Source organism: Hyperolius riggenbachi, chromosome 7 (assembly GCF_040937935.1).
Source record: "Hyperolius riggenbachi isolate aHypRig1 chromosome 7, aHypRig1.pri, whole genome shotgun sequence".
Lineage (NCBI taxonomy): Eukaryota > Metazoa > Chordata > Amphibia > Anura > Hyperoliidae > Hyperolius > Hyperolius riggenbachi.
The window spans coordinates 293,959,030-293,984,696 of record NC_090652.1 but is presented as its reverse complement, the minus strand read 5'-3'; the positions used below and the strand labels follow the sequence as shown (position 1 = coordinate 293,984,696).

The 25,667-nt window shown below is 47.6% G+C and overlaps 1 protein-coding gene across 4 annotated transcripts in view; it reads left to right on the top strand.

Moving 5' to 3' along the window:
• Nucleotides 1-25,667, top strand: part of GLB1L (galactosidase beta 1 like) — a 110,611-nt gene that overhangs the window by 51,963 nt on the left and 32,981 nt on the right. For all 4 annotated transcript variants that reach the window (XM_068245976.1, XM_068245977.1, XM_068245975.1 and 1 more), the window contains 4 exons: nt 4,134-4,346; nt 18,821-18,990; nt 21,351-21,501; nt 24,418-24,478. In XM_068245976.1, the coding sequence (XP_068102077.1) occupies nt 4,134-4,346; nt 18,821-18,990; nt 21,351-21,501; nt 24,418-24,478 (595 nt within the window). The remainder of the gene's footprint in view (nt 1-4,133; nt 4,347-18,820; nt 18,991-21,350; nt 21,502-24,417; nt 24,479-25,667) is intronic.

Here is a 25,667-nt window from a genome sequence, read left to right as displayed (position 1 = left end):
AGCCGCTCGGTGTGCACCAGCCCTCAGTTTACAGACTTTCCATAAATAAAGTGTTACTTTTTTGTGTCCCTGACTTCCCTGAGCCTGCAGAGACGAGGTAGTCCCGCCCCTCAGCCCAGCCAGCCAATCACTGCCACCCAGCCTCAGCCTTTGTCCCTCCCCTTGGCCAATGATGTCTCCAGTTTCTTTTCCAGCTGATTTGGCCACGCCCCCCACACTTCGCAATCTAAGCAGCAGGAAGAGGAGAAATGAGGATCTTATGTGAGTGACTGTAGGACTGTGGGAAAGAGCATTCCCTGCAATGCATAGTGGATGTCTAGGGAAGCCCAGTATAGGCAATGTTCTGAGGGCTAGTTCACATTGGGCGCTTTACTGCGTTTGCATTCGCGATTTGCACTTGTGATTCCCGTTCGTTTGTGATCAATCGCAAACGTTGCAGTGTGAACATATCCATAGGGATACATTAAGAGCAGCGTTTTCAGCAAAGCGCTGAAAAAGCGCCTAGTGTGAACCAGCCTTGAACGCTGTGCTGTGCTTACAGAATCCTCCGTTCCCTAATGCAGGTCATCGTCCAATTATTCATCTAACTAGACGAATGTCACTGTCCGCGCTTCCGCTCGCGTCTCCAGGAGCTTACTGCGCAGTAAGCTCCCTCAGACACGGGCGGGAGCGAGGCCATGGCCGCGCAGCCGCAGTGACAGTCGTCTAGTTAGAAAGATTAATTGGACAATGACCCGCGTCGGGGAACGGAGGATTCTGGAGTGACAGCGCGGGACAGGATATCTGCAGGTCGCTAGAAGCCCCAGGTAAGTGACACTGTTTGTTTTTATATAGAGCTACAGAACCCCTTAAGGTGCCTGCCTGATGATGGGCAAATTTGACCAAGAGACAGATTGCTCTCTGATCGAATCTGATCAGATAGAGATCTGTCAGCTGCCCATTCACTACAGGCCGAATCACGATCAATTTCACGCAGAAATCTTGTGGGAATCAACTGAGTGCACTGCTTTGCCGCTGTTCCCTAGTGTGCGTTTATACATTTCCTGTCCTGTGTTGCCGTGCCCATCCGCCATCCCAATCCGCCGCTCTTCCATTAGCCCAGTGTTCTCCCAAGGCTCTTTTAGCCGGGTGCTCCACCCGGCTAGTTTTAGTGACCACCCGTCTGTCATTGGCTCACCTCCTCCTATACTATAAGCAGAGTTGTGCAGAGGAGCACCAGCTCTGCCTTCTATCACCTTGCCCCGCCCGGCTACTTTTTCATGCCACCCGGCTGGAAAAAATTTCTGGGGAGAGCACTGTAGCCGCATGCATGCCCCCGGCGTGGCGCATGTGTGATGTCACACACGTGTCGCCGATGTGTATGGGGCTAATGGAAAAGCGACGATGTGCACCGTGACACAGGACAGGTAATGTATAAATGCATATTTATGCACTAGAGAAACATGGCCGGGTTTTCATCGTTTGTCCCAATATTGCTCGCTGTTCCTGCCGTGCACCTGATCGAGCAAGTTTTCCCTACATGGGGCTCTATTCTCAATAATTTTCCGCATGTGGTAATCCACTTGCGGTAAATTTCCGGCAGAAATAGGACCATCTTGACATTCACAAAGTTTTTCACATGTTTTTTTTTCAAAAAAATGAAATTCACAATGAAGAAGGGGCACATTATTCCTTAACTACCAATTTTTTTATCACCTACAAGTACCTGGTGATATTTTTCACTTCCCATTAAATTAAATGTCTAGACTAGAGCCTTTAGCGCTGTGTTTGCAAGACTTTAAAACATTCATTTTGTCAAATTTTTTGCACGTTTAACAGCCGTTTTTCACTGTTTACGCACTTTTTTTACCGCCATATACCCGCATGCGAAACATTTTTTGTGAATGTGGAATAATTGCGGCAATTACCGCTGGCGGAAATTCAGCAGTAGGAAAAACTTAAGTGTATATTTGATTGAGAATATAGCCCATAGTGTATGGGACCAATGGAAAAGCAGTGGATTCAGATGATGGAAGGGCACCGAGACACAGGACAGGTAACGTATAAACGCACACATGTACATCTATACACTGGGGAAACAGCTCCGGAGGTTACATCACTCTACGTTACCGCCACGCACCCAATAGAGGAAGTCGGCCCTACACTTTGCAGCATGTCCTCCCAATTCATGCACCAATTTGGCCCAAAAGTGGTCCCATCGAAGATCGGTTGTGCACTTGGCAAAACCGATTTTCATTCGATTTGATTATAATAATCGGATGGTCGATTGGCCACCAAGTCACCTTATGTATGGCCACCTTTACGTATTATCCGCAAATATATGGTTACATTTGTGTGTCCGTGACTGTCACGGACGCATTGTTAAAACTGTCGTGGTTACTGGTTTATTTTGGAGGGAAACCGCTGCCAGATTATGTGTATGTTGAAGGGAAACAGCCAGATTACCTGCATTTTGGGTGAAATGCTGTCAGATTATGTGTACTTTTTGGGGAAACACTACGGTGGGGCTCCAACTTCCTCGGTAGCATCTCTACTAGGGATGAGCGTAATGAGTAGGGCTGCTCAAATCCGGATCCGGGAGATACCCGGATAGTTGCTATCCGGATATCTCCCAGATACCTGTGCGTGGTCCGTCCCTCGGCGCCTCCCACGATGCGCTCCACGCGCGTCATGTGATTACAAACCCTTCCTCCTTCAACCCGGAAGGAGGAAGAGTTTGTAATCACGTGACTGCCGCTTGGACCGCATCGTGGGAGGAGCCGAGGGACGGACGAAGTAGACGTCAGACATGTAAGATTGACCCCGCCCACCCCGCACAGGTAACTGGGAGATATCCGGATACAACTATCCGGATGTCTCCCGGATCCGGATTTGAGCAGCCCTGGTAATGAGGGCAATGGGGTAGTATGCATCTGGCTTTAAGGGGTTATACTTGCCTTTCACTTTACTGTGCGCGTTTTACTACACATGTTTTTCTGCACACCATCTGCACTTATATGTGGAAAAATGCCTGCGTTTTTATCACAGTCAGCAACTGCTGTAATTGATAGAGAAAATGCATACAATGTGCAAAATTACTGGTATGCCTCAGGATGTTAGTTTTTTTTTCGGCATGTGAAAACCGCACTCAAGTGTGAACTAGCCCATTGATTAATATGAGTTCCCAGTTTGAGGCCTCATTCACACTGGAACGTTTCACTGGCGACTTCTGCAGCTCTTTCAATCGCTGGCAATAGCTAACATTTTGAAAAGCGCTACTGCAATGTTATACGTATGGTAGTGTTCACATTTTCTACTAGCAAGCGCGATCGCAAGCGCAATTGCGCTGCTTTTGCAATCGTGCAGGCTGATTTTCCCACTCGCTGCCCTTCGCATTGTATAGCCGTTGGGAAACGGATTGCGATCTCGGCGATAATCGCACCAGCCGGCGATTGCAATTCAACATAAAACGATTTGCGGCAGTGGAAAATGAGCACCACGATTTACATGTAAATTGCGGTGTTCTAGCGATCAGCCAAATGGTTCAAACGGCAAATCCTTTTCAGAAAGCGGATCGCAGCTAATGGTAAAGAGCCCTAAGCAATCACCAGCGATTTGACGAAAACAACAGTGCTGCACGCAGCATTTTATTTTATTTGCGATTTTGGAGCGATTGCGTTTTAAAAAATCGCAAAGCAGTATGGCTCCAAAATCACTTTCCTGTACAGTGAAAAATTGATGAACTCTCGCTAGTGATGTTGCTAGCGTTCTGCTATTCCCAGTGTGACGGCGGCCTTGCATTTTGTGTGCAGAAAACGCGCATGAAAACAGAAAAGTGTGACCCACACCGCATGTAATCTGGCATTGCTAATCGACACGAGTCATCATGGAAAGTTTGTTGTAACGTGATGTCCTTTGAACAGAGGTTGATATGATTACAATCATCAAGTCTGTATATTGAAGTTAAAAAAAAAAAAAAAAAAAAAAAAGGTTCCTATATGTTGCTGTTACCAGCCAGTGAGGTGCAGCGAGCTGAGACAGCTGACCCCCAGAAGCGGCCACATGATGCTGCCAGGAACGCGTGAGCTCAGCAGGATTGTGCTGTGACTCCTTTGTTGTGTCTCCCTATATACTGTCTGTCTCTCTCCCATCAGCCCAGCCGCCTCATTCCCTGCACAGCTGCACTTAGGACCCTGCAGACTCATGCTGGTGGTCACATGATTGTGACCAAGTTACAGGAAAACCTGAGATCAGATCATGAAGTAACAGAGAGGAACAGACAAGAGCTGCAGTCTGCTGAGCCACCCATGGGTGCCGTCACTCTGTGCTGCCTGCTGGGGCTACTGCTGGGCTGCCTATGTGAGCAGGTAAGTATGCTGACAATATTACAACTTTAAACACTCAGTCTGCAGCATGTGAGTCTGTGGTCATCACAGTGCACTCTGTACTTGTATCCACAGTGAGATGCCTGTAGATGTTATTTTTGTAATTGAGCAGTTCTGTTATGTAGACAGTATTGCAACACATGAACAATTTCTGTGAGTACCATACACTGTTTATTTGAGTGCTTTAAGTTAAAGGACTACTGTAGGGGGTCGGGGGAAAAAGAGTTAAACTTACCCGGGGCTTCTAATGGTCCCCCGCAGACATCCTGTGCCTGCACAGCCACCGATGCTCCGGTTCACTTCTGGAATTTCCGACTGTAAAGTCAGAAAACCACTGCGCTTGCGTTGCCGTGTCCTCGCTCCCGCTGACGTCATCAGGAGTGTATTGCGCAGGCCCAGTATGGTCTGTGCCTGTGCAGTACGCTCCTGGTGATGTCAGCGGGAGTGAGGACACAGCCTAGCAGGCGCAGTGGTTTTCCGACTTTAAAGTGGGAAATTCCAGAAGTGAACCGGAGGCGGGGCCGGAGCATCTGCGAGTGGCTGCGTGGGCACAGGATGTCTGCAGGTGATCATTAGAAGCCCCAGGTAAGTTCAACTCTTTCTCCTCCAACCCCCCCCCCCCCCCCCCCACAGTAGTCCTTTAAAATGAACCTGAGACGAGGGGGAACAAAAGTTTTGTACATACCTGGGGCTTCCTCCAGCCTCCTCCGCGCAGATCGCTCCCACACTGCGGTCTAAAGCCTCCTAGATCCTCCTGTTGCACCAGGCCTGTTCTCTGCGGCAAGTCAGACCTGGCGCGCTCCCCTGTGTCACTTCCGTGGCTAGGAGCATTCTGCGCCTGCGCAGGCAGAGAATGCTCACAGCCACGGGAGAGCGGGTGACTGCGGCTGGGCCGCGCATGTGCAGTACGCCTGATTGGCCATGGAGAACAGGCTGCTACAGGAGGATCTAGGAGGCTTTAGACTGCAGTGTGGGAACAATCTGTGTGGAGGGGGCTGGAGGAAGCCCCAGGGATGTATAAAACCTTTGTTCCCCCTCGTCTCAGGTTCACTTTAAAGGACAATGTATTGAGAGGTATACGGGGGCTGCCATAACTGTTTTATTTTATGCAATACCAGTTACCTGGCAGCCCTGCTGAGCCTCTGCCTCTAATACTTTCAGCCATAAACCCTGAACAAGCATGCAGCAGATCAGGTGTTTCTGACATGGGCCCAATGAGGCGACTCCACCCTTCACCCAAACAAGACACTGTGACACTCCATTGGCGTAAAAGGCCACAGCTTTATTAACCTTTTATTTTTTCCAAAACACAGCGATACATAGTACATTCATATTTTGAATAATCATAAGCACGCGCTCTACAGGTCCTTTGACAATGCCTCCGCTTTACACAACCGCCGTACCAGCCACTAGCCGTCCTGTTTCTTAAAGAGAACCCGAGGTGTGTTTAAAGAATGTTATCTGCATACAGAATCTGGATCTGCCTATACAGCCCAGCCTCTGTTGCTATCCCAAACCCCACTAAGGTCCCCCTGCACTCTGCAATCCCTCATAAATCACAGCCATGCTGTGAGGCTGTGTTTACATCTGTAGTGTCAGTCTCCGCTGCTCCCCCGCCTTCTGCATAGCTCTGGTCCCTGCCCCCGTCCCTTCCCTCCAATCAGCAGGGAGGGAAGGGATGCAGGCGGGGACTGGAGTTCTGCAGGAGGCGGGGAGAGCAGCAGACTGACACTATAGAGATAAACACAGCAAGCTCTGACAAGCTGTTTGTCAGCAGCATGGCTGTGATTTATGAGGGATTGCATAGTGCAGGGGGACCTTAGGGGGGTTTGGGATAGCAACAGAGGCTGGGCTGTATAGGCAGATCCAGCCTCTATATGCAGATAATATTCTTCAAACCCACCTCGGGTTCTCTTTAAACAAGCACAGTGGGTACATATTTAAAGATGAGTCAGGATATCCACCCTTGATCTTATTGGAACAATAAGGAATGGCATTGGCAAGGACCAGCCTTCTAGCTGTGACGAACTGTGGAGGGATGGCATGAGTATATGTAAGCAAAATGTTGTGTGCCCCAACACCCATCTGTTCCTTGCCACAATTCGACAAGCAACAGTAAGGGGAGGGTGGGACTACTTTGCTCCTGTCCTGAAAGAGGCTGTTTCCTGTCTCCCCCTGCTTATCTTGCACCCTGGCCGCCCAGGGCACTTAACCTTTTATCCACACCTTGTGAACCTATGGATTCCAGGCTTGATCACCTCTGGGCCAGCCCAAGGTCATGCCCCCTTTCGCCAAAGCTGCGCCCTGCTCTGGGGATCCTGATTGTCTGATCTGACAAGATTAGCTGCATGCTTGTTTCTGGTGTTATTCAGAGACTACTGCAGCCAAATAGATCAGCAGGATGGCCAGGCAACTGGTATTGTTTAAAAGGAAATAAATCTGGCAGCCGCCATATACCTCTCACTACAGTTGTACTTTAACAGGAACCTAAACTGAGAGGGGAAAGGATATTTCCTTAATACCAGTTGCTGGTAAGTCCTGCTGATCTATTTGGTTGCAGTAGTGGCTGAATCACAAACCTGAAACAAGCATGCAGCTAATCCAGTCTGACTTCAGCCAGAGCACCTGATCTGCATGCTTGTTCAGGGGCTGTGGCTGAAAGTATTAGAGACACAGGATCAGCAGACAGCAGGAGAGTCAGGCAACTGGTATTATTTTAAAAGGAAAAATCCATATCCTTCTCGGTTTAGGTTCCCTTTAAGTGAATGTTATACTCTAGTGTTGTATGTGAATGCCATACTCTGTTTAGACAGCTTTCACACTATGCACAATGCGCTGCTATAGGGAGGAGCAACGGAGGTTTAGGATGAGCTCACAATGAACTGTATTACCGCATGCGAATTTATATTAGAACATCCACTCAATGTAACCTATGGATCTCCAGCCTGCTAGTGAAAATCCAGCAGCCTACCTGTAAAAGAAAGTTATAGTTACCTGCGCTGCCTTCTCCCCTGAAGCTGTCCTGAAGACCCCAAATCATCCGGCTTCTGGAACGTGGCTCCGCCTCCCCGAATAAACCGGCCAAGATGTTTACTGGAGCAAGCATCTTGGCGTTTTTCTCCAGGTGGGGAGGGGAGGGGAGGCGAGGCCACACAACGGAAGTCGCGTAATACGGGTCTTCAGGATGGCTTTGAGGGAGAAGACTGGAGAGCTGCTTTAAAGAGAACCCGAGGTGTGTTTAAAGAATGTTATCTGCATACAGAGGCTGGATCTGCCTATACAGCCCAGCCTCTGTTGCTATCCCAAACCCCACTAAGGTCCCCCTGCACTCTGAAATGCCTCATAAATCACAGTCATGCTGTGAGGCTGTATTTACATCTGTAGTGTCAGTCTCAGCTGCTCCCCCGCCTCCTGCATAGCTCCGGTCCCTGCCCCTGTCCCTTCCCTCCAATCAGCAGGGAGGGAAGGGATGCAGGCGGGGACTGGAGTTCTGCAGGAGGCGGGGAGAGCAGCAGATTGACACTATAGAGATAAACACAGCCAGCTCTGACAAGCTGTTTGTCAGCAACGTGGCTGTGATTTATGAGGGATTGCAGAGTGCAGGGGGACCTTAGGGGGGTTTGGGATAGCAACAGAGGCTGGGCTGTATAGGCAGATCCAGCCTCTGTATGCAGATAATATTCTTCAAACCCACCTCGGGTTCTCTTTAAAGCTAATGTATCCCCGGTTTAATAATAATAAAAAAAAAAAAAAAAAAAAAAAAAAAAAGCAGATACTCACCTAAGGAGAGGGAAGGCTCGGTCCTAATGAGCCATCCCTCTCCTCTCCCGGTGGCCCCGGTGCTGCGCTGGCTCCTCCGTTCTCATCCCACGCCGAGGGGACTTTGGTAGTCTTCGGGAGCCGAGTCCTCCCGAAGACAGGCGGCGCACATGCGAGTGCGTCATAGAAGGCGTGCGCAGTTTAGAGCGGCCCGTCTTCAGGAGCACTCGGGCTCCCGAAGCCTCCCTTCGGCCAGGAGACAGCGGTATTTGACCGAAACGGTCGAATACCGCTACGGGGGAGCCAGGACAGCAGCAAGCACCGGGAGAGGAGAGGGAATGCTCTATGGGACCCAGAGCCTCACTCTCCTTAGGTGAGTATCTGACTTTTTTTTTTTTTTAACCGGTTCCCATTAGCTTTAAATTCCATTTGATTTGCTTTTGATGTAAACCCACTATTTACAAATGTAGCCTGGCCTATTTTCCTGCTTTTGAAGTCATTTCCTGATTGCTCTGAATTCGGTTTGTGGCTCAGACTGCATACTGTTCAAATTCATTATATAAATATATATATGTGAGACGTTATAAATGTTTCTGCCAGAACCCGAAGTCTGTCCACTTCGGGTTCTGACTGGTCAAAATTAGAAGTGGCCATGCCACTGCGGACAATGCCCAAAATGAATCAAATCCTGGCAGCTCCGGCTCCTCCCCCCGCCCACCTCCTATTGAGTTCTGCCAGCCGGGGACACGTGTGCACCCAGAGACATCGCGGCGGGGAAGCAGGGATTCGTGATGAGTGGGTGCTGCCAGAAGCAATGCTTCCCCGCCACGACGAACGACTGTGGCTGCACGTGTGTCCCCGGCTGACAGAAGCCAATAGGAGGGGGGCTGGGGGAAGAGCCAAAACCGGAGATGAAGAAACGGAGCCACCAGGATTTAATTCATTTCGGGCATTGGCCGCAGTGGCATGGCCACCTCTAGTTTTGACCGGCCAGAACCCGAAGTAGCTAGACTGGCCGTAACATTTATATGAGACGTTATTCAGGTCCAAATGAAGCTTCTTATTTATTCATAAGTTAAAAATAAATAAAACACTCAGCCAACCCTGTTCAATGGAGGAGGAGGCAGCTGGACTGGTGCCATGGCAACGGACACTGGTGAGATGTGGTCACCATCATGGGCCTGACAATCGGGGCCAGGGCCGGATTTCTAGAAAGGCCACGGCCTAGGGTGATAAGATAAGAAGGGCGGCATGACTTGGAGAGAGAAGAGGTCATATGTCAAAGTAAATTATCTCTTCTGGACCCACAGCGCAGCCAGCCAGCGCCCTGCTCCCGGCGGCTCGTTTTGTCATGTTCAAATGCTATTTTGCTGCCATCCAGAATAGCGTTTGACATCGTTGTCATCACGTTGCGTTTGAAGCCCTAGGGGAAGACAATGTAACCCGGAACGCAGCCAACTCCAGAAGCTGCATGTAGCTATAGGGAAAACTCAATCAACTGTAGCACTCGATGGAAAACGCTGTGAGATGAATGCTGCCGTTCATGTCGTTTATGATGGGGTGGATCCCTAGCGTTAAAGGACAACTGTAATGTGAGGGATATGGAGGCTGCCATATTAATTTATTTTAAGCAATACCAGTACCCTGGCTATCCTGCTGATCCTCTACCTCTAATACTTTTAGCCACAGCCCCTGAACAAGCATGCAGAATATCAGGTGTTTCTGACCTGATTAGCTGCATGCTTGTTTCTGGGGTTATTTAGACACTAATGCAGCCAAGTAGATCAGCAGGACAGCCAGGTAACTGGTACTGGGTAAAAGGAAATAAATATGGCAGCCTCCATATCCCTCTCGTTAGTTGTCTTTTAAATGCTGGGGGGCAGCCCTGCGTTTTTACAATGCATTGGTGATTTGACCCGATCATTTTCTAGAGGTTTTATTATTATTATTTATGTATAAAGCGCCAACATATTCCGTGGCGCTGTACAATGTAAGAAAACAAACAAGGGATACATAATGATACAGACAATGATATACATCAAATATGAACACGGATACAAGATACAGCACTGCTGATTACAATTTGATTTAACATGATGACTAAAATGTATAAATGTCTAACAGAGTGCAAGCAATTCAATTAATAACATTCCATGACACAAAAGGGTGAGAGTTTTATAAACTCATTGCAGTAAAATCCCCTGAGAATTCATAGTAGTTTCATTTCCTCTTATGTGATAGTACTGCTGGGTAAAGTCGTTACATATTTTCCACCATCATGTAATCTATCGTTGACCTGTTCAGTTGTCATTTATCTGTAACCCATGATGGCCTTGGGCGCTCGTCTAGTTTAGGGGACCCAGCAGAAATCCTCATAGGGAAATTCAGCTAACGTGACTGGGAGGACGGCACCTTTTTGAACTGCTAGCTTTCCAATAGGTTGTAGCAGAGCCGGGACAAGGTCCTCCAGCAGCCAAGGCTCAGACACCAAAGTGCGCCCCTCCATCCCTGCCACCCCAACCGTCACATACTGATTGCTATTAGACTAAGAGGCACCCCAAGTCCTCCAACACCATAATCTCTAGTAATCTGGCTTGCAGTCACTGCCATGTATCCCCGTTTCCTATTTTTCTCTGCTTCCAACACAATAGGGGAAGGATAGCTGAATGAGTTGTGCTCCTCCTCCTAGACTGCACCCTGAGGCTGGAGCCTCTTTTGCCTCTGCCTCGGCCTGCCCTGGGTTGTAGTAAAGTACACCCACACTATTCAGCCAATCACAATGTTCTGTGCTGTAGAGGGTGCTGTGATTAGATGTATGAGGTTTCCTGCTGGGTCCTCTAAAGAGACTAGCGCCTTGCCTTGTAATTGTTTGCACTGAGCATTCTCTAGTGTATAGCGCCACAGAAGATGCTTGTGCTGTATAAACCCACTGTCCACTGGCAATACATGTGAGAGCAAGATAACAAAGAATCGGATGTGTAAATGAAATGAGACAACAGGCCAAGCATGGCGATTGCAAATTAAGGAACAAGTGACACCCATGCTAACCTAGAAATAAAGAACACATATATAAGTACATAAATACTAGTTATACATACATAACAGATGTATTGTGCTATCTACGTAATGATTCCTGTGAATTTTATAAAGGAAAAGCAGAGAATCCTATTCTAGACAGTTTCCATCTTGGTTAACTTTGAATGAAGCTAATCCTGACATAATTTCCTCCCTCACTCTTATTTCTCCTCTTGCTAATTGTGTATTGGTTACCCGCCTTCCTCCCAGAGTCTTCAGACACTCCCACTGAGGTCTATACTAGGAAGTGCACTGTCTTATGTCATTAGAAGGAGGGGGAAATAAAGGGAAGAGGAGGAATATATTATAGATAAAAAAAGACACCCCCCCAGCATGCACCTGTTTTGCCAGCCGATGGCAATGGCAATTAAAGGGCCAGTGCTCCTAAGGTATGTGATAACTCCAAACCATAACAGCAGAATTTTTAAAAAAAAGATTTGAATGCAAGATTTGCATCTTTATCACTTAATACACTCAGACCAGTTGCTGTTAAAATTTGATTTTTTTGATGACAATCCCGCTTTAACACAAGTTTAAAAGATCACAGAACCAATTTATTACACTTCAGAAACACACATTAGTAGGCATCATTGAACAACATAAAAATCTAGTGCCTTTAATCATGTCTACCCATAAACACCTTGCACTAAGCCACACCCATGTCACGCCTGTGCAAGCCAGTCATTCACTGTGATAGGACGAATCCTTTCACACTTACCTGCATCCATCACAATGCATCTTAGAGCAGTAGATTGCCTGAGCAGAACTGTGTTGTTGCTAACAAGCTGCAGCAGTAAATTATAAAGCATTTTGTCCAGTAGTTTTCAATTATAGTCATTTTACATGTGCGGCAAATAAATATCTCCCTAATTAAGCTCTTTACGTCCAAGTCAATTTAGAGTGAAGAAAAACAAAATAAAACAGATACTTAACCACTTCAAGACCACAGGCTTACACCTCTCCCCCCCAACCCCCCCCCCTCCCCCTGGTGACCAGGCTATTTTTTTTTACAATTTAATGCTCTGCAGGTTCAAAAGCTCGCTGCAGGGCCGTACAACTTAGCACACGAGTGATTCCCCCCCCCCCCCCTCTAACCACCAACAGAGCTTTCTGTTGGTGGGCTCTGATCGCTGCTGCAATGTTTATTTATTTATAAATACATTCACTTTTTTTTTTAAATAGATCCCCACCCTCCCCCCGCCAGCCAATCCTAGCGATCCTCTCTCATAGGCATCAGCCTATGAGAGGGGATCGCTCTTTGAGCCTCACTAGGGGACAGCTGTGTGACATGGCTGTCCCCAGTACAGCACTGCCGTAGATCGCAGCACTTTACAATTTACTGCTGTTTAACAGCCTCCTAGCAGCCGCTGGTAGACTGATGACAGAGAGGAGCTCCATCCCTCAAGCAGAGATGCACGCACATCGGCGCATACGATCCACCGAAAACCACTCCCCCAGGACTTAACAACAGTTGCCGTTACGCGGTCCGGGGGAGCCACATTGCGACCACCAATTGGTGTTAGGTGGTCGCAAGAAGGTTAAAGTGACCCAGAGATGAAATACAGTAAAGCATTGATAATTACCCGGGGCTTTCTCCCGCCCCATGAACACGTCTAAGTCCCACGCCGTCCTCCCGCGGTCTGCCGTTCAGCTGCGATGAGCCCCGGTAACTGGCTCAGGCGATGCCAGTCTGGGTCTACTGCGCATGCGCAGACCTTCCGTGCATGCGCAGTAAACCCAGACTGACATCACTGAGCCTGTTACCGGGGCTCGCCGCGGTGAACGGCAGACCGCGGGAGGATGGCGTGGGACTTAGACGATTAAAATGTGTTTATGGGGCTGGAGGAAGCCCCAGGTAAGTATCAAAGCTTTACTTTATTTTATCTCTGGGTAACTTTAAGGAGAAGCATGTTTTTGGGTCCTATAGATCCTTCCCGTTCCTCTCACGGTCACCACGCTCCAATGCTGTCACCCCCCCCCCCACACACACCAGTATTTGACTGGTCGGTTGAATACTGCTTTGTGCAGCCACTGGAGCCTTTGGAAGTCTTCCGGGGCCCAAAGACAGGCCTCTCCGTACTGCCCATGCATGAGCGCTTTTGCTTGTGCATGCGCAGTACTGAGCCGCCCATCATCTGAGCACTCTGGCTCCCAAAGACTCCTGAAACCTCCTGCGGTAGGGCATTCAAACGGAGGTGACATCACTGGAATGAGGGCACCGGGAGAGGAGCGGGAAGGCTCTATAGGGCTCAGAGCTGACTGTGTTGGAGCTGTCCATGTTCAGGCTAAACAGCTGTCCATGTTCAGGCTAAACAGACCCCGGTGTGCATTCCTTCACAAACAGCGTGTTACTGGCCGAATTTTGCTGTGACACGGTTCTGGAAAGCATTGAAGTCAATGAGGGACGCATACATTGTAAAAATGTTTGAGCGGCGCGCATTCGCATAACAGCAGAAATACGGTGAAAAACCCGGGGAATCCCAGTGATGTACTTCCTGTTCAGCATGGAGTACATTACTGAAAGGGGTGGGGTATGGCGCTGTGCATATGGACCTGTCAGTGCACTCTGCCTCAGGGTCATACGTTTGTGATTTTGTGCAGAGCATCGCACCGCAAACGCACATTTTAAGTGTAAAACCGGCCTAAAATTAGCCTCAGTGGCAGCTTTATAGGCTTGTAGCGGCAGATCTGATGCTATAGGGGCAGATTGTTTCTTCAGCATTAAACATATACGGGCTGCAAGTTGTTGCTGTAGTGTGGAGCTCCTCTCAAGCATATCACTCAGATGCTAATATTGCTATAAGAAAGCTATTCATAGCACAGAGTTTGGGGAAGTGGCTGTGTTTAGCTGATGTGAAATGGGACTGGGTTAGGATTCACTGTGCGGTTCTTGTTTTGTTATGATGACACAACTGGGGTTTTCTGTTGGGAGTGATACTTTCTGGCCCTACATTAACCACTAAAAGAGAACCCGATGTGGGTTTCTTTTTTTTTTTTTTTTTTTTAAAGAAGGCCCAACTATACCGGTATTGATAGGCTTCATCACCACGCTCTTGGTGTTGGGCATAAAGTCTCATCATGTTTGCTAATCAGAATTTGCCAATCAAATTTAATTATTTCATAGAATTAGATAAAGAAGGGGAAAAGAGAAACAGACCAAAGAAGAAGAAAAGTACAGCATCCTCCAGCATACAAGACGCCTCCTTCCCCCCCCCCCCCCCCCCCCCCGTCCCCCCCCAAGCCCCGGAATCCTGCAATTCCGATAAAATTCCGTAATTGCCATCCCCTCGCAGCAGAAATGGATCGGAACCCCGTGTTCCCAACGCGGGACTCAGCCGCCCTCGAAGGTGTGCTCCAGTCCAGAGCCCCCCTGCATTATCAGATATTGCAAGGCCTAAAATAAAGTGTTCCAGCATGTATAGCTGCTAAGCGCACCTTTACAAAGAACGAGCCTCAGAGGTGGCCGCAGGCAAAGCCTCCCAATAAATTCAAAACGCCAGCAAGTGCAGGAATCCCAGCGTCATCAGATGCAGCGGGGCCCAGAACCAAGTATCACATGTTCAGCATGCATGACCGCCAAGTGCACCCCGCCAAAGAGCACCTGCCCCAGCAATGGCCACAGGCAGAGCCCCCCCACCACATCCAAAGCGATGGATGCGCAGGGAACCCTGCCCTATCAAATGCCTCAAGGCCCAGAATCAAGTGTCTCAGCATGCATGACCGCTAAGTGCACCCCGGCAGAGAGCATCGGTCTTAGAAGTGGCTGCAGGTAGAGCCTTCTGACCCATTTAAAGCAACAGCACGTGCAGGGGCCCCTACACCACCAAACACCACAGAACCCAAAACCAGGTGTCCCAACATGCACAACCGCGAAGCGCAACCCCGGCCAAGGATACCTGACCCCGAAGTGGCCGCAGGTAGAGCCCCCTAATACATCAAATGCAATAGCGCATACAGGGACCCCCTCACCACCAGACCCCGCAACACCCAAAACCAAGTGTCCCAACATGCATAACCGCCAAGCGCAGCCCAGCAAGGAGCTCCCATCCAAGAAGTGGCCGCAGGCAGAGCCCCCCGATATATCCAACAGCACATGCAGCACATACAGGAGCCCCCCGCACAGAGGTGGGTTTCTGACATCAATATTAGGACACAGAGGCACATTCTGCATACTATCACCAGCCTCTGTTTCTGTACAGTGTGCTCCCAGACCCCCCTGCGCTCTGCTGTCCCCCAATATAAAAAACGCCAGGCTAGCGACACGCAGATTGTCGCTAGTCGGCTGTTTACCTTTCTACTGCCACTCACCGCAGCTCCCGTCTCCTGTATAGCCCGGCTCCCCGCCTGTGTCCCTTCCCTCCACGCCTCTGTAAGCCGATTGGAGGAAGCTTACGGAGGCGGGGCGGGGAGGGAAGGGACACAGGCAGGGAGCCGCGCTATAGAGGAGGCGGGGGAGCGGCGGTGATGTACAGCAGAAAGGTAAACAGCCAACTAGTGACAATCTGTGTGTCGTTAGCCTGGCGGTTTTTATATTGGGGGACAGCAGATCACGGCGGGGGGGGGGGGGGGGGGGGGGGGTGTTGGCTGGGGTCGCACTATAAGGACGCAGAGGCTGGGCATTATCTTTAATGTGTACACGTCCAGTGTAGTTGTGGCTGGTGCACCACCAGTTTTTCACTAAATGAGACACATGTGGTAGCATTTGAACCAGGACGAGTCGTAGAATACATTTTGGTGTGTTTTTAAAGGGGTTCTGTGTATATTTTTAAAAACAAAAACTGACGCATACCTGGGGCTTCTACTGGCCCCCTGCAGCTGTCCTGTCCCGCACCATCCTCTGTTCCTTGCTGCCAGTCACGGTCCATTATTCGTCTTACTAGACAAATGCAACTGAGCCTGCACGCTTGTCCTTGCTCACGCTCACGTCTCTAACTGCGGGAGCTAACTGCGCAGGCGCAGTACGAGAGAACGGCGGGGAACGGAGAATTGTAGAGGATCGGTTGGATAGCCAGGCAGCTGGTATTGCCTAAAGGGAAGGTCCAAGCAAAATAAAAAAAATGAGTTTCACTTACCTGGGGCTTCTACCAGCCCCATGCAGCCATCCTGTGCCCTTGTAGTCACTCACTGCTGCTCCAGTCCCCCGCCGCCAGCTAGTTCTGCTTCTACCAGCCCCATGCAGCCATCCTGTGCCCTCATAGTCACTCACTGCTGCTCCAGTCCCCTGCTGGCAGCGGGCCGCATTGCGTACGTTTTTACGCATTCCCACTAGTGCAGGAACATTAACACATACATTTTTACGCGTTACTGGTTCAATGCGTACATTTTAACGCATTGAACCAGTAATGCATAAAAATGTATGTGTTAATGTTCCTGCACTAGTGGGAATGCGTAAAAACGTACGCAATGCGGCCCGCTGCCAGCAGGGGACTGGAGCAGCAGTGAGTGACTACGAGGGCACAGGATGGCTGCATGGGGCTGGTAGAAGCCCCAGGTAAGTGAAACTCATTTTTTTTATTTTGCTTGGACCTTCCCTTTGAAGGATATGTCCAGGCATTTAAAAAAAAATCCACTTACCTGGGGCTTCCTCCAGCCCCTGGCAGCCATCCTGTGCCCTTGCCGCAGCTCCGGTGGCTCCCGGCCTGCGCAGTACCGTCCTACTGAGGTCGGCAAGACCATGTGACCGCATGTTGGAGCACAGAAGAAGCAGACTCAGAACCCGACCTGGCGTGGTCGGCTGCGCCAGCGGAGGAGACCGGGAGCTGTGGCAAGGGCACAGGACGGCTGCCAGGGGCTGGAGGAAGCCCCAGGTAAGTGGATCTTTCGTTCCTTCATTAAAAGGAAATATATGGCAGCCTCCATATCTCCTCGGGTTCACTTTAAAGTGGACCTGAACTCAGAACTTCCTCTCTGCACTGAAAGATAAGCAACAGCGTAATAACCTTCAAAGAGAAGCAATTCTTTGTTACAGCTGATACAAATCTTGCAATGAATCTACAGTGTTTCTACTTCCTGTTTTCATGGAAGCAGACGTATTGTTAACATCCTGTGTTTACCAATTAGCTCTCTGTTGTGGCAGTCAGCTGACACAGCTGAGGGATGAAATTATAACTTGTGCTTAGTCACAGATGAGGGATGAAATTAAAACTTGTGCTTAGTCACAGATGAGGGGGAATTAGACAGGCTAAACTCTCTTAATAAATACAGGGTAGATTTCTCTGTTTTCCTTCTGTCCTGTGCAAGAGATCAGGTCCACTTTAAGCGTCTAATTTTTTGGTCAGTAGTCTCACGATATTAGATGTGATGTGTACAATGCTTATTCTTAGTAACTCATTGAATTCCTGTTTATGTTATTTTCATATGTTGGTTCGTTGCAGGCTTAGCCTGCTTGGGTATGTCAATTATTTATTAGGGCCTGTCTCCATTCGTCAGGTTTTTATGTGCATTTTCTGCACAGGAAAACTGCAACCAATGTTAATCAATGGGTTAGTTCACACTCAGATGCAGTTTTCACATGCAGAAAAAACTATTGACAGTTAGGCCTGGAACCGACTACAAATCGCTATCGCTAATCCCAATCGCTAGCGATTTATATGAACGCTTTATAAGCGATTTCATAAGCGTTGTCTGGCGATTTTGGTAGCGATTTTAAAAAGTGTAAGCATTTTGCCAGCGATTGAGTAGCGATTAGTGTTTTTATCTCTAATTGGTCCTTTCAATTCATTTTTATTTTTTTACAGTGTGTAGTAATTCCAAAACGCTAGCAAAATCGCTCTGTGTAGGTTTTGACGAGTGATTACGCCAGCTTTTATATACTTTACATTGAAGAAACGCTAACCGCTAACGATAAACGCTAAAAATGCTGCATGTCCTGCGTTTGTGATTTTGGCAATCGCTCCAGTGGAATTTGGCCCATCCATTAACTTTAGCTGAGCGTTTAGGGAAATCGCTAGCGGTTTGAATCGCTCCCTAAACGCTCATAAAGTCGCTCTAGTGGGTTTGAGCCCTCAGGCTAGGTTTCCACTTGTGCATTTTGGTTAAAAATTTTCGCTTAGGAAAGTTGCATCAGTTTAGCAACTAATGGTAGTTAATGGGGCCGATTCCATTCAATGCGAATTTTCGTAACATTCTTACACGGAAAAAAGGTCCTTCACTTTTACGGATATTTTACGTGTATAGGCCTCGATTCGCGTATAATGCTTTGCAGTGGCATTGCATAACAATGCAAATGTTCACGTTATTTGTGCAAAAATTTGCATTAAATTTACAGGAAGTTGTCAGCAGTCATGACTAAGGTGTTAATAGGCTGATTATGTTACATCTGACTAATGCGTAGAGAAATTTGTATAAAACGCGTACAAATATACATGCACATTTTCACCAATCAGAAAAGTCTTGTACGATTTTTTTGGATGCGAAAAATTAACACTACAGTGGAAACGTAGCCTAATGCAAAACTGTCAGACAACTCCTGCAGAAAAACTGATGAGTGGAGATAGGCCCTTACGCGTGTCATCTTAGTTTAAAACTTTGAATATCAATAAAAATTGGTTGTTGAAAAAAACAATAACACAATGGCTTGTAAAGTCCTGAATGAAAGAATAGTAACCATTTCTGTCCCGCAGGCCTGGGGCGAGCAATCGTTCACTATTGACTACAGCAGGGACTGCTTCCTGAAGGATGGACGATGCTTCCGATACATTTCAGGGAGCCTCCACTATTTCCGGGTGCCCCCCGCCTACTGGAAGGACCGGCTGCTGAAAATGTACATGACAGGACTCAATGCCGTCCAAGTGTAAGGGGATCCGTTCACCTCTCTTCTCATCCCGCTCACATCTGCTGCTTCACATTTACTTTAATGGGTGGTTATTCACAGTTCACACAAAAAAAGCATAACTTCCCATTTGTCTAATAAGTAGTGGCTGGATAGTGCAGCGGTTAAAGTTTACCAGAGGTGAAACATTAGAAAAAATTCATACATACCTGGGGCTTCCGCCATCCCCCTCCAGCCTGATCGCGCCCATGCCGCTGTCCTCCGTCTCCTGGATCTCCGGTAACGAGTCCAGGTATTTTCGGCCAGTCGGCGCATGCGCAGTGTGGCTGCGCACGCTCCCCTGTCTCGCTCCTGCGGCCAGTAGGAGTTCTGCTGCACGGTAGTAAGCTCCTGGCAATGGGAGCGGGGCAGGTGTGCGCGACCGGGCCATGCATGCGCAGAAAGCACCGACTGGCCAACATACCGGGCCCGTTACCGAAGATACAGGCGGTGGAGGACGGACACCAAGGGAGCAATCAGGTTGGGCGCACACACCCCCACCCGCCATCTGCTTGTAAAATGTGCAGAGGTGAAACCCTGGAAACATTAGGAGAGAGGGCCCTGCCCTTTAGAGCTTGCAATCTAAAGGGCTAATGGATAGAAATTAGAAACAGTAGGTGGAGTAAATGGAGGTGGTGTGGCAGTTGGTGGCTGATTAATCTCCTAGTTAAGGCATTTAGGACTCTTTTCCCACTGATAAATAATTGCAACCTCAATGTGATGCGATCTCAATATTTTATACAACATGCTTTTTGGCGCAAGCTCCGTGCATTTGTGCATTGTCACTGTACACTGTGCATTTGTGTTTTTCCTCTGATTTGTTATGAAGTAAAATTAAACGGGGAAATGGTAAGGAAAATGCGTAGCATCGCATTTGGTATGCGATTTTCTTGCGCTCCCATTGACTTTTTGGAGCAGTGACAGCGTATCTACGCCCCTTGAGCATTCATCTTAGCTCCAGCGGCGTAGACATAATACCTCCTCACAATCGCCACTTTGAGCGCATTCTTGTCGTCACTACATTGAGTGGTGAATGAGAATATCTGTTCCACCAGCCATTCAAAATGCCTGGAATCAATGATCACCCGCATCAGTGAGATGCGGGTGGTCATTGACAAAGTGAAAGTAAAAACACACAACCCTTCACAGTACATAGGAATAAAGTGGGGAGACAGCTAGTGGCCAAAAAGTAAAAAGACACCTCCATTCATTAAATTAAATGAATCCCCCATTAAAGTGACTCTGTAACAAAAATTACAACGTTTTTTTCTACCATCCTACAAGTTCCTAAACCTATTCTAATCTGTTCTGGCTTACTGCAGCTCTTTCTACTATAACCATCTCTGTAATAAATCAATGTATCTTTCCCCTGTCAGACTTGTCGGCCTGTGTCTGGAAGGCTGCCAAGTTCTTCAGTGTTGAACTGTTCCTCTATGCACACTCCAGTGTGTGTTTTATTTACATAAGCCAGCGGCTTCTCTGCTATCTTATCAGTGATAGAAGAGAGCTGGATAAAAATCCTCTTCTGGAGGCTGTGAAAGTAGCTGGCTGACACATACTGAGGAATTAACGACATAGGCAGAGCTGTCTGCAGGAAGCCTGTAATGTTCAGTGCATGAGAGAAGCTGGGGACAGAAGGTAAACACACACAAGTGATCTCTTGAGATTCAGAAGTAAGGCTGTATACAGCCTGATTGTGTATGGATGTATTTTCTATGTGTGGACATGCTGTACATCAACCTACTTCCTGTTTTGGTGGCCATTTTGTTTGTTTATAAACAAACTCTTTAAAACAGTTTTTGACTACTTTTTAATGCGGCGGGGAGCGGTGAAATTGTGACAGAGGGTAATAGGAGATGTCCCCTAACACACTGGTATGTTTACTTTTGTGCGATTTTAACAATACAGATTCTCTTTAATAAACCCCTTGACACCCCCCACCCTGTTACCAAAATAACACTTGGAAAAAAAATTACATTTACCAAAAAAAGTTACCTTAGGGGCTCAACTTTTTTTTTAACATGTATGTCGTGGGGGTATGTTACTGTTATTTTTTCGCAAATATGGTCTTGTAATTAGTGACGGACGAAACACAGGAAAAAATACACCTTTATTTCCAAATAAAATATTGTTGCCATACATTGTACTAGGGACATATTTTAAACCTTGTAATAACCGAGACAAATTGGCAAATAAAATGTGTGGGTTTTACCCACAGTAGCACATTTTATTTTAAAACTATAATGGCTGAAAGCTGAGAAATAATGTGATCTGTTGAACATCCAGTCATAGCTGAAAACCGATCACTGGATGCACTTAACCCTTTATGTCTGTCACTGCAGATATGTGCCCTGGAACTTCCATGAGCCTCAGCCGGGGATGTATAACTTTGATGGAGATCGAGATCTGGAGCATTTTCTCAACTTGACTGTGGAAGTTGGGCTGCTGGTCATCCTGAGGCCCGGGCCGTACATCTGTGCAGAATGGGACATGGTAAATACAGGAGGGGCAGGGGATTGTTCGGGCTGATTAGGCAAAATCAGTGGCTAAAGGTGCAACAGCAAAACTTGAGACACTTTTATTTTTATGGCACATACTACAGTAAAGATGGCCATGAGGTACGGGGCCAGCACATGTTTTCTAAATGCCCTTATTGCATTATTAATGGTTTCGTGTGTAATGGGGACCGCTGAACCACCTTTTTTGGATCACAACTCCCTGATATTAAAAAGACTCTGTACTAAAAAAAAAAGTCCCCTGGGGGGTACTTACCTCGGGAGGGTGAAGCCTCAGGGTCCCAATGAGGCTTCCCCCATCCCTGTAGCTGCAGGCAGTCCAGCGCTGGCTCCCCCGAAGGGTCCCGCAATCCTGGCTCGACAAGCCTGAGAAGGCTAATATATTTACCTTCCCTGTCTCCACCGGGGGCGCTGTTGCGGCTCTCAGCACAAAGTTAGGCGAAAATAGTCGATCTCTGTTGGGTCCGCTCTACTATGCAGGTGCAGGAGACTTACGCCTGCGCAGTAGAGCGGACCAACAGCGATCGGCTATTTCCGCCTATCTCCAAGCGGAGAGCCGATACTGCACCTGCGCTGGAGCCAGGAAGGTAAATATTTACATCCCCGCTGTTCGGAGGGGCACAGCGAGACCACCGTGGGACACAGGAGGACGGGGGAAGCCTCGATAGGATCCAGAGGCTTCCCCCACCCGAGGTGAGTACCCCCCACGGGAACTTTTTTTAGTTACAGGTTTTCTTTAAAGGGAACTTGAAGTGAGAGGGATATGGAGGCTGCCATGTTTATTTCCTTATGAACAATTCAAATTGCCTGGCTATCATGCTGATCCTCTGCCTCTAATACTTTTAGCCATAGCCCCTGAACAAGCATGCAGCAGATCAGGTGTTTATGACATTATTGTCCAATCTAACAAGATTATCCGCATGCTTGTTTCTGGTGTGATTCAGACACTACTGCAGCCAAACAGATCAGCAGGACAGCCAGACAACTGGTATTGTTTAAAAGGAAATAAATGTGGCAGGCTCCATATACTTCTTGCTTCAAGTACCCTTAAAGTTAGTGTGAGTACAGAGAGTAAGTGATCCACTAAAAACCTCCCAATTCTTAGGGTGCATACACACATATGCAAATTTTTGACTGGCCACCCACTGACCAATTTTACCACTGTTGAGGGCACACAGATACAACACTGAACAGATTGTATAGGTAAGCTCTCATACTACATGGAGATGGTAAAATTGGCTGATCATTGGCCAATCAAAATTATGTGTACCAGGCTTTAGGGTACCAGGCTTTAGGGTCCAGTGAATGTTCCAAGGAATGATTGCTAAAAATCGTTCCTGGAGAGCTGCATTGAAGAAGCGTATGTGGCTTTATGGGGCCTGCTGCTTACCATTGGACTTGTGTGCTATACACTGTTTAAAGCGGATCCGAGATGAAAAACTAACTATAACGAGTAACATGTCTGTATATCTTATCTAAAGTTTTAAGATAGTTTACACAGTAAATCTAGCTGCAAACGGCTTCAACAGTATATGATTATTTCTTCCTGTGATACAATGACAGCAGCCATGTTGTTTGTAAACATTACACAGTCAAGCTGCTCTGCATCTCCACCCCTCAGCCTGTGAAAATTCTCCTCCTATCTCCTCCCCTCTCAGCCCCCTTGCCTCTAAAATCTCTGGCTGGTAATGCCTCCTCCTTGTCCGGGAACAGCCTCCTCCTCCCCAGACTGAGCTCCCATGAGCACTTGCTACATGGGACTCAGCACGCCTAGGCGCTGGAGAAGCTGTGGGCGAGGATGTTTAGTTTATAGGGAATTAGGGTATTAAAACAAAAAACAAACAATCAAGTATTTGGCTTGAAGAATGCCTATAAACTATATGTAAGGGGCACAATTATGCAATGAGTTAGGGCATATTCACAGTGGGACGCAGCATTACTACGCAACGCAAAAAAAGGGGGTAACGCACATTAACGCTGCGTTTCCATGGCATACAGTAGATACAGTGGAGCATACAGTCAATGAAAAGTATGTCTCTCTGTATCTGTTAACGCCTGCGTTTAGAGGTAGCGCACTGCAAGCAGTGAGTTACCATAACGCAACATTTACAACGCGATGTTAAAGTCCCACTGTGAATTTTGCATAGGCTTAACATTACAGTGCGTTATCCTGCGTTATAATGACTTTATAATATAGGACAATAACATCACACTGCGAATGCGACCTAAAAGTTTATCTTGGATCTTAAAGAGACTCTGTAACAACAAAAACCTCCCCTGGGGGGGTACTCACCTCGGGTGGGGGAAGCCTCCGGATCCTAATGAGGCTTCCCACGCCGTCCTCCGTCCCTCAGGGGTCTCGCTGCAGCCCTCCGAACAGCCGGCGACAGAGCCGACTGTAGCTTCAATATTTACCTTTGCTGGCTCCAGCGGGGGCGCTGTGGCTGCTTTCGGCACGGAAATAGACGGAAATACCCGATCTCCGTCGGGTCCGCTCTACTGCGCAGGCGCCGGAAACTTGCGCCTGCGCAGTAGAGCAGACCCGACGGCGATCGGGTATTTCCGCCTACTTCGGAGCTGACAGCCGTCAGAGCGCCTGCGCAGGAGCCGGGAAGGTAAATATTACGTCACCGCTGCACGGAGGGATGCAGCGAGACCCCTGACGGATGGAGGACGGCGTGGGAAGCCTCATTAGGATCTGGAGGCTTCCCCCACCCGAGGTGAGTACCCCCCAGGGGACGTTTTGTCGTTACAGTTCCTCTTTAAGCTGGTGGTTCCCAATGCATGTGTGTGTGATCGACCTCAGCAGCGTGTGCCGAGAGTGTAATCTTTCTTCATACATCCATTAACATAACTTGACTCTAATTTGTTGTTTGTTATGGTTTTACCCCAGGGAGGGCTCCCAGCATGGCTCCTGAATAAGAAGAACATGGCTCTGCGGACCTCAGATCCAGGTAACCCGTGCATCTATGCATTCAATCAAACAGCTGGGCTTTTTGTTCGCTAAAAATGTTTTTGAGTGACCACTGCTATCAGAAGGCCACAGTTTTCAGCCCTAATCTGGGTCATGTGACACTCATTTACTAAAGATATGTTCTGGCTGTAGGGGCTACACGTGAATGCTGTAGAGCAAGCTATAGATCGCAAACCATTCAGTAGCCGCCCATTGCAAGCTTCCACTACCTGATAGACCATTTCATAAAACAAAAAGTCTGGTCCAAGTTTCCTGCATAGTTTAATCAACTCAAGTACTGTATATGAGCAGAGGCGGCTTTAGAGTACGCGGGGCCTCGGGCGAGTGTCATATACGGGCCTATAGCCATAAGTGTAGGCCATATACCGTACCACCACGCTCACGGGCTTGTCCACTTCTAATGCAGAACGTCTTATTATTGTTCGAAAAACAGCTACTGTATATACTCGAGCATAAGTCTAGAAATTTAGGTCTGATTCACTTTATAAAAGTATAGGGGTCGACTTGTACACGAGTCGCAGGCAACACTAAGCACACTGAGTAATGTGTGTACTAATAGTAACATTCCTATTTGCAGCAATTTACCCTGTGGTAAGTGATACTTGAGGAAAGAAAATGCCAAGAAAACACAGGTGTAAAAGTTCTGGCCACAACAATTAACAAGGAAAGGGACAGGGGGGAAATACTGGGCTGCATAAAGGGAGTGAATAATTGCAGCACTTGGGGGCCTGGAGGAGGTATTGGCTGCACTTAAGGGAGAAGAGGGGTTAATGGCTGCAATACTGGCCTCAATTCACGGAGCATTATCAAACGTTTATCAAACACTTTATCAAACGTTTGATAATTTACATCATGGGTAAAATCTCATTTTGAATTCACTAAGGTGTTATATATTTGTTGAACGTTTTATCAGTAAAACATTCGATAAATCTATAACACCTTAGTGAATTTAAAATGAGATTTTACCCATGAGGTAAATTATCAAACGTTTGATAAAGTGTTTGATAAACGTTTGATAATGCTCCGTGAATTGAGGCCACTGTATGTGCAGTCATCAACCCCTCCTGGTCCCCAAGTGCAGCCATTAATTTTGCTGGTTGGTTAGACTTATACTTGAATCAATAAAAATTCCAGGTTAAGAGGGTTGAGTATTGGAGTCGACTTATATA